At 41.0% G+C, this 9,657-nt stretch overlaps 1 protein-coding gene across 4 annotated transcripts in view; it reads left to right on the top strand.

Annotated features, from left to right (window-relative positions):
* The window catches only part of ptch1 (patched 1), a 183,918-nt gene extending 175,941 nt beyond the window's left edge, over positions 1–7,977 (top strand). For all 4 annotated transcript variants that reach the window (XM_087144108.1, XM_022249764.2, XM_022249762.2 and 1 more), the window contains exons 23-25: positions 3,123–3,483; positions 3,979–4,310; positions 5,179–7,977. In XM_087144108.1, the coding sequence (XP_087000234.1) occupies positions 3,123–3,483; positions 3,979–4,302 (685 nt within the window). In that variant the 3' untranslated portion in view covers positions 4,303–4,310; positions 5,179–7,977. The remainder of the gene's footprint in view (positions 1–3,122; positions 3,484–3,978; positions 4,311–5,178) is intronic.
* Positions 7,978–9,657: the final 1,680 nt, after the last annotated feature.

The raw sequence follows: 9,657 nt of genomic DNA on the forward strand, positions 1-9,657 counted from the left end.
CAACAATATCTGAGTGTACAGCCTGATCTTTTATTCATAACCATTTAGTTATATAGCGTATGCTGAATTTCCACAACTTAAGCATTTCTAGATAGGTGAAATCCCAGCAGAGTCAACAACTTTTTCCTGAGTTGTTTTCACAGAGGGAAATCATGTTCTATTGCTAGCTATTACAGTTGATCCCGCCACAAGCCTCGAGGGATCTAGTGCTTTATATAGCTGATTGCCCTGGTGTTTTATACCGATCATGTTACTGGAGTTATCATTTGATCTACGACTGTGGGCCGTTACCCGCTACTTGAAAGTTCACTCATGCTCTACATGATTTTGGGCAAAATATTCTGGCAAGTTGTACCCAACTATTGGAGTAGCGAGAGTTTTGAGTTTTGATGGTTTTTCTTGTTTCTTGTCTTTAAGATGCCCTCAGTAAATACCACCTGGCATTACATGGCTCACCTTTGATGAGTGAAAGTTGGTACCCTGCGTTAAAGTTTCCTGAGTTCATGGTCACAGCTTGGTGAGCCCACCAATGTTTTGTCACTTTGGACATCAAATTAAGTTCTTGGGTGGTCAACATGCTGACATGCTGGCACATCATCAAGTAATTTGTCTCTCTGGGATGGAACTTTTTTAATTTTCCCAGAAAGAGGTAGTTCACGGCTTTTGAAAGAAAGAAAGTCTTTGAAGCGCTTATGTTAGAAAATTGTCAAAGATGTTTGGCTAGTCGTTGATCATGTAAAATGCCAGAAACTTTGAGGATTTGTGAGGTACTGACTACTTCCCCTGTGGGAACTGTCCTTGGTGATGCACCCCCAGAGAATGGAATGGAACTGTCTGAGAGGGACTTTGTTTATGCAGCTGTCAGTGGCAGTGACCATTGATAGCAAGTTTGCCAGGGGGTGTCCTTTCCCGACCACATTCCCATGTCAGAAAACATTTGGCAGATTGCACTTGTGTTTATTCTGCCCCAACTCTTCTTGTTATTTGTGCAGGCACAAAATGCAGCAACGCTGCTCCGTCTGAATGATATTGGTTTGAATGACTTCCACTGTGTTGTGAGGAATTGCTGTGCTGTATTTTTATAGCTCCATAGTCACTATCAGATATTAAATATGAAGCTTGCGTTGCCGCTGCAAGGTGCTTTTTGCTATAAAAATGTGAGAACAATTGTCAGTTCTGGGATATATTGTTATGGCAATAAAACAGAAGGGAGAAGAATTCCTGGTCATCGGTGGTTGGAACATGGATCTACCCCCAACTTCAATTTGTTACAAGTTCTGGCAAGTTGTTTAGGTTTTCCAGGAGGAATTACAGCCGCCAGTAAATACCACTACCACCAAACCAAATAAATTCTGAGTAACTGCCAGTCCAAAGCAAGGTGAAATCTGTCTAAATATTTATGAGAACATTCCACCGTCCTCCAGCTTTAGGGACAGTGATCTACAGCTATGCTATCCATTTTCCCTCTCTGTGTCACCCCTATTGCCTGCCCCCTCCCACATTGCTTGGTCTTTTTTCCCACTTATCCTAGAGCTGATGTCCTGCTCCTTTATCAATCACTTGCCTGACCGGTGTCATCCTTGCTACGTATTTATTTGTTCTTACCTATGAGAATTGCCCATGGTCACAATATTCCAGTGTTTGCTTGAGTGCATCAGGACCAGTAGTTTTCACGAGGCAGGAGGGTTTGATAATAAGAGCACCATAGTTGATAAACTTCTTGCATTCTCAGTATTTGGAAAAGCTTGGTTTGTTTGCTTCTGACTGTAACTTTGATACAAGAGAATAACCTCAAGCAAAGTTGATGTACCTCCCGTGTGGTGGTATTTGAAAAGCTATTTCTTCAGAGTCTCAAAGGGACAAGGCTTTTTGTCTTCAGCCCACCATTGTCTGTGTATTCTTTTCTCAATGTCTTTGTCGACATAAGGTACATTTAAGAAAGCTTTTTAAAATCACAGAATAAAGTCTTTTCTCACATGACAATTGTTATGGCGAGTGGCCCTCTGTCATTTCCCCCCCCCCGTTGAACTCGCTGGGTCAATCCATGCAACTTCAGCCCTGTCTGTACGCCTGCATTGGTCCACCTGTCCCACCGACTAAAGATTGAGTTTTTTTCTTCAACTGAGAGAGGGGAGAAAAGTTCATCTGACCTCAGCCACCATCTCGAGGAGTGAAAATCCTCGGCAGTCTCTGGCCCCTGCCAACAGGGGTCAATTTAGGCTCACGGTAGGGGTCGGCAATGGGATAGTCAGGCCCGACGCCCAACGCTAAGATGATGGGTTGGTGGTGGTGTATAGTGTACTAAAGCAAAAACAACACTAGAGAGGAAAAGCCCTGGCGATGTGGAATGTGCTTGTTACAGGGGGTGCCAACCCTATTTTCAAACTCAAAGCTTTGCAAAATAAAAAACTTCTTAACTTGTCATGTGGAAGAGAGATATATAAAAGCCATAAGCACAAGATTTGGTTTAGGCAGTTCTTGAACATGAAGAATTTTCCGACTTGGACATACCAGATATTGAGAGATGGTTTGTTACAATTCAGGAGTGGAACAAGATTTCAACTGCCACATTTTCTCTTTTGTTATTAGTTGGAAACTTGTTCGAAGCATGATAGTTGGCCTTTTTCTGATTATCATTTAAGTAATGTTGAGTGGAGATATTTGTGCTTTAAAATAAGGAAAAGAAAGAGATTTCAGTGTTTTTCATGAGGCCTTTCGGAGGGTACTGTAATTCACATTTCTAAAATGGTATGCCGTGCAGATTAGATGTCAAATAATAATGTTTATTTATGAAGTGCACTTATCCAATGGTACTAGGCACTGTTACAATTTTTACCACCATTCATCGAGCCATAAGATTCATTCCAGTAGCTGGTATCAATGCACATCCAGCCTCTATCTTCACAGGTGTCAATATATACTCCTTGATGGAGAGAGGCAAGAAGGGATAAAGTGACTACACTGTACCTGATGTCACCACATGCAACCAGTCTTCAAACCCCTGGCAGTCCGACACCCTAACCATTTGGCCACACGCTCCCAATGAATCCCTTTTGGTATGCGATACAATCCCTGGTGCATGAGAGCTTATAAGCATTGACTATTCTCTCTTTTCCCTGCAGTTATTTCTTCTACGTCTTCACTGCTCTCGTCGTCATTGGCGCCCTGAATGGATTGGTCCTACTACCCGTCATCCTGTCTCTGGTTGGGCCCCCGGCAGAGGTCCGACCACCCAACAATGCTACCAGGCTGACCACGCCCACACCACCTCCGACCCCACCCATTGAGAGGAGTGGGATGGCCATGCAGGGCCAGCAGCACAGACCCAGTCGACGGCGAGGCTGGGAGGGGACAGAATTCGGTGGCTCAGTATCGTCCATGGGTGACAGTGCCACCTATAGAGGGTACGGTGGCGAGCAAATTGAGGTGCATCCGCCAGAGGTGGTGGTGCAAACATTTGCACGTGAACCACAAAGGCAAGAGGTGGGTACTGCAGTGTGTTAGGTTAATATGCTCTGTCTCATGCAAGGTAGGCTGCCCTCAGATGTTCAGGCTCAGTTAGTTAGCTTGCTGAGCTTGTTACATGGGCGAGCATTCCTCAGTCCATTGCAAAAACAAAGCAGCAAAAGCACGACAATGTGGAGGACACTTGACACCACTGTTGGTGATTGAAATCATTTGTTGCATGTGCATGGATTAGCAGATTGCCTCAAGTAAGTTCTGTGTACGAAAAGCCAGAAATGTGTGCTCAGATGTCCTATGCTATTGGCAACTTGAATTCATGTTGCAAGTGTAATCGGCCAATGACCTGACCTGGTCCAGTGGCTCTGGTTTACCCTTAGTTACCTGAGATCATTACATTATTAGCACTGATTGTGCATTTGTGTCTGTATCCCAGACACAAGCAGGCGGGAGGTGTTTGTTAATTCACTTTGCGTATCATTGTAGTCGTTCTTATTCTCCCTTTCAAACCCACAGTGGAAGCCACAGCGACCGCACCATCAGTGGCCGCGCTCGCCCAGGATTCACCACCCCAACATGCCCCACTACACCTCCTCCTCTTCCTCCTCGCCAAGCCCCTCCCCCCAGATGCCGCACCATGTCACTACGGTGACGGCTACAGCCAAAGTCTCCATCCTGCACCCCGTGTGCGGTGGCGGTGTAGGGTGTGGAGACCGGACGGACAGCTACAAGTACCACAAGAGGCGGAGAGACTGGGAGAAGGGGGGCGGTACCAACAAGATGAGGGAGATCCAAGACAAAGGAGAGAGGGATGACGGTAGCTCTGACTCTCAAGTGTAAATAATAAGGTGAGATGGTGTGCTGAACTGGGGACTATCGAGATATGCAACCTTGAACCCAAGGGTGCTTGCAATGCCATGTAGTATCAGACTATGCATTATAGGCAAAGGCATTCCCAAGAAATTGAAATGAGGCTTTCTTGGAAGGGAATAAAATTTACTCAACGGTATGAGCCTGACAAACCAAAAGTGGAAAGGGATCAGTTCCGAGCCATTTTATTGGAAACTGGTGATCTGCCCCTATCTTCTCATTGTTTCCTTTTTTTTTTCCCCTACCCTTTTTATGATATTCATGCACACGGGATCTTAACCTGTGACATTTTGACCGTTTACATTTTGGACCATTTAAGAGGTCTTCAGTAAAACTTAAAATCAAATCTTTGTGCACGTTCCTTCATACTCAAGGTGGCTTGTGCAGTCGTTGACGTGTAAGAATGCAATTTTGTTGTCCACAAGTGCAAGGAACCGTTTTACGTCCACACCTATTCATTTCTATTGACTGGTGTAATCTGCATGGTTACTTTTGGAGCTAGGAGAGAAATGTGGAGGCTGGCCATTGAGAATGACAGATGACAATTGAAACACTGTATAAAAGAGATCTCAACACTTTATTGTTAACAGCGTATTTGGGAGAATGGCGATGTGTTTGCAAGCACGAAGACTTAGTGTTGAATCCCTCTGTCTGCACAGCCAGGGTCAAAAGGGAGAAATTGATGTTGGTCCAGCTTCACTTGCTAGGTGGAATAACCCCTTTTCAGACCTAGCATGAGTGCCACAGCGATGCCCCTTACCTCTTTTTTGAAGTTAAGGCTCTGGGTTTTATATCAGTCGAACGAATCCTCAAACTCACTGTTGAACTCTCTGATTTGTCTCACAGTTATTTTCATGGCCAGTTTTATGAACACAGCTTGCGAGGAGGGTACATCAGGGGAAAGACTTGACCCAGGCATGTCAACTTTTGACACCCTGACCCACTTGACTCCACCCAACACTGCCAAGGTGCTAGCAGCAGCAACACCCTGTACAGATTATGTTTTACGTAACTTTGGAGTGTAAAGATTCTATGAATATTTATTTATGCTAATAAGGCAAGTTAACCTTATGTGTATCGTATTAATAATGGAAAAAGAAACCCACACGACAGTGGAGGCGTTTTTTTGTGTGTATATTAAAAAGCAATTTTGTATGTAATGGCACACCAGTCATGCTGGCCAAAACTGCCGTCTTTACTGTGATTGGCATCCTCGTTTTATATATATATAAAAACAAACTATAAATACACAAATTATGTGTTTTTTGAGATGGATGTTTGTTTTATAATTATTATATTATTTTATAAGACTCAGTAACTTTTTGCCAAGTTGTAATTAAGAAACATTGTATAGGATTGTTATTGTATATACTGAAGCCATGGCTGGGACTAGAGGATTTTTTTATTTGTATTCCTGGATAGTCCAGGCATTGTGATTTTTATATCTTGTAAAAGATGTCATGGAGGAAGTGCTTCAGCTTTTTATCCACTGTGATTGTTAAATGGACGAACACCTGTCACGGCATGTTGGATGCATTTGATTAGAATACGCGTCGTAAGGCCCTCAGTGTGGCCGAATTGCTGAGATGATTGTTTTTGTAATACCTGACGTGACACATGCCTTGTTGGACTGCCCCACAACTTGTCGGAAGAACTCATTTCTTGAAAAAAAATTAGTGTGTGGAAGACTCACATTTAATTAATTCCTGCTTGAGGGTTAGTTGGGTTTCATAGAAGTTTGAACCAAATCACACTGAATTATTTATCTGAGTAATATGGAGCGTTGTCTTGTTTTTGTAATTTATATCCTACCTCCTACTTAAAATGGGTTGGTCTGGCCAACATTTGGCCTGGGAATGAGAAGTGGCCCCAAGGAATGGACCATTACCACATGGGGGTGTGATTTTTATTGCCAAAATAATGAAAACTTCTTTTTGTATCTATAGTCAGTATTATTTCACTTTTTAAAGAAGAGTATGCTAAAATCTATTGAGGAATAATTGTTTTGAAATCTTTTGTGATACATTTTCATGGTGTATTCTATAAATCATTTGTAAATATATGAATGTAGCACCTTTGTTTTTATGCTTGTTTTTCAGCCATCAGGTTGAGTGTGCCCATTGTAAAGGGAAACAATTTGTTTCTCTAAACTCAATGCTGAAGAACACTTTTTTTCCCTCCTGTCAAAGACCAATGTTGACCCAAGTTCCTGCCCTCAAAATCATTCAGCAGTTTTGCAGATTTCATCTCCTGAAACCCTCACCTGAAACTTCCTAGTCAAAATAACAAAATTTGTCTGTACAGTATCTCAAAATTTAAAGTTAACCCAAATTAGAAAGCAATACAGGCTTGACTTGTGATTTATAATGATAAAGAGCTATGTGGCCCAGTGGAGTCACTGGTGACTTTCCTTCACCTCTCGTGAGTCTGAGTTAAGTTGCATCTTTCCAAGGGTAGACCTGTAGACTGTCAGCCTCAGCAGTTGCTGCCGATGTTTTTCCTGCTTTTACTCGCTGTTCATTTCTGAAACCTGCCTTATAGCCCAGCTGTGTTCAAACCTCAAATGCCAAATTTAAATGAACGTAGTGAAGCCAAAGCGTTAACACTGTACATAACATTGCAAGTCTTAATTTAAGTGGAGGTATATTTTTCTAGGAATTCACTCGCAGTGCTTGGTACTCTTCTCTGTTAACAACTTGATTTCAAACTTGCAAATGAAGACACAATTTGTATCTTTTCCCACCCATGATTGCTACAGCTGTTGAGGATGTTTTAAAAGCTTACGTGTTGTCATATGTTTCATTCTAGTGTTGTACATGCATCAATCATACTTGTTTCCTTAAATTAACTGATCGTCACAATAGCCGATGTATTCATTTGAGCATTGTTTTCATGGGTATCAATCCCATGAAGATTTTAACAAAGTGTAGAAAAGAAACAACACTCCTGGGTTTAAATTATACTGTGAGGCAGCATTACTGAACCTGTGTTGTGTTGCAGAAATGCTCGTTTAATTGAGGTTTTTTATTAGATGTTTCTCAGGTATTGTAAAAAAAATATAAAAGGATTTTCATCCATGTTGATTTTTCATTCAAAGCATGTTTGAACCACTGGAACTTTGAATATTTATCTTTAGTTTTCTCTTTACATCCTGAAAAAATTGACCTCACATAAATGTTGTACCTTAGCTTGTAATCAAAGTCCATGTCAAACTCAGAACTGCATGACTTGTCACGTCCAATGTAAAACCATTCTGTTTAATGATCTGGATGTGTTTGGAGTTTCCGTGTTTCAAACTCAATAAAGTAAAGTGAATGCCAACTTTGTGTGGAGGTATTTTATCGACGTTTGTATGTCATAAGATTATTAAGATGGGACATGATATTCGTGGTAATAAACTTTTCTGTACACGAGGTCGACATTGTGTTACACCAATCAAAGGCCAGTACATAATTGAAAACCACCTCAAGAAAAACATCTGAAAATGAAATTTGTGTGTGTGGTTATTTTATATGTTTAACTGTAATGGGGACCTTCAAACCTCTTTTATCGAGACATGGATAATCTGTTTAATGAAATAGACTGTGGGCCCTCTTTCTATACAGGATTATATGACAATAAAAATTGAAAAAAAAAGAAAAGAAAGTGATTCTGCTGTTGGTATTGTGTGTCCTTTGTATGACCCGTTGCCTTTGGTGTATTTTGAATTGAAGTTCAGACAATTTTTTAAAGTATCAGAATTTAAGGGTAGAAAACAGTTCTGTGGCCCCATGCATGAACCTTATTTGCCATACAGACATGTAACTGGAAAAAATCGAGAAGTTTTTGCTTCTTGGAATGTTCTGTTTGGTTAGAATAATACCGCCCTCTATTTAAAAAAATAGGCCATCCTAGCTGTTGAGATTTTTAGCAAATAAAGATATGATATTACCCTACACATTCATGCATCTAACTCAAAAAGTTTAAAAATTAAACAGGCATATCAGGTTCATGCATGGGGCCACAGAATTATTATATGGGCGGGCATTTGAAAGCCAGGTATGAACTCTTTTGTCTGTAATGGAGTGGAGTTCAGTTTCTGCTTGGTTTGGTCTGTGTGTTAAGAAAATATAATTGCGCAGCGGCAAAAAACAGTGGTGAAATAGTTCGAATGAGACAAACAGGGTTTTATGTTTCGGTGCAGAAATAAAAACAATAAAAACTGATGACGGTCGCTTGTTGAAGCTGCATAAAGTAAACAAACAAACAAACGACAAGGTAACAGGGAAATCGCTGGGGTTTAAGTTGTCCTTTCCCTCGTCTGAGAATTATTTGCCTTCGCCAATGCGAGTAGTTGCATTATGTAAGCTCAGATCTAGAAAAAAGAGGCCTTGATTTGTAAACGGAACATGGAGACAATCTTGGTGTTGCAAAACATGGTCTGACATGTAGAGAGCACTCGGATGTCTCACTTTTTAAGGCGCTTCGTTAACTCAGTTTTCCTTCCTCCATGGTCAAACGTATAGAGGTATATTTTCTTCAGGGGTGGGATGAAGTGGGCCGAGGTTTCCTGCCATTCCATCAGCTGCATCATCACATTTTGACAGGACTCCAGCATAGCTGAAATAGGCAACCTCTCCAGGAACACTTTTGGCATTTAAGCATTTGGCAATGGCGGCGGCAGTACGCTAATTGTATTCGTGCAGGAACCCTCTGGTCGCTCGTTCAAGAAATCTTGATTTCATTTTTTTCCCCTTTCACCAAAAAAGCCACCTTTTAAGAATGATTTTCTCACTTTGCGTCATTCATGAACTACTGGAAAAATTTGACATCCAAAACATTGTTGAATTTGTTGGAAAATTCTGCAGGTAAAGGAATATTGTTTCGAGTTGCTATAATTTTTGTTTAAATTAAAGTTTAAATTATTCTGTCTTATTCGATAATTCGTCCAGTCGTCATCTCTATGCAAGACTTCGTAAAAGTGAATCATCTAAGACACCGTGCACAGGTTTCGCTCTTGCTATTTGTACATGTACATACAGTAACCGACGATTAATTGGTCATAACAGGTGTTCAGGGATGACCAAACGGCGCCCTCTGTCCACCTGCTTTGTGGTTGCCATGCACCGAGCGTCACATACTAATTTACGGTGATTCAAATTAGACGTTCGTATAATTTTATCACCGATACGTATAACTATAAAAGTGAAATAATTGAACAAAATAAATTGAGTAACTTATACATAATAGATTTATACGTACTAATGTAATACGTAGTAATTCAAAAGTGGTTATATACCAGGGATTTTTAAAAAGTTTATTCTTAAAGCATGTCTTTGACGTCTT

Source organism: Acanthaster planci, linkage group LG12 (genome assembly GCF_054643075.1).
Source record: "Acanthaster planci isolate LZ-2023a linkage group LG12, COTS_SCS, whole genome shotgun sequence".
Lineage (NCBI taxonomy): Eukaryota > Metazoa > Echinodermata > Asteroidea > Valvatida > Acanthasteridae > Acanthaster > Acanthaster planci.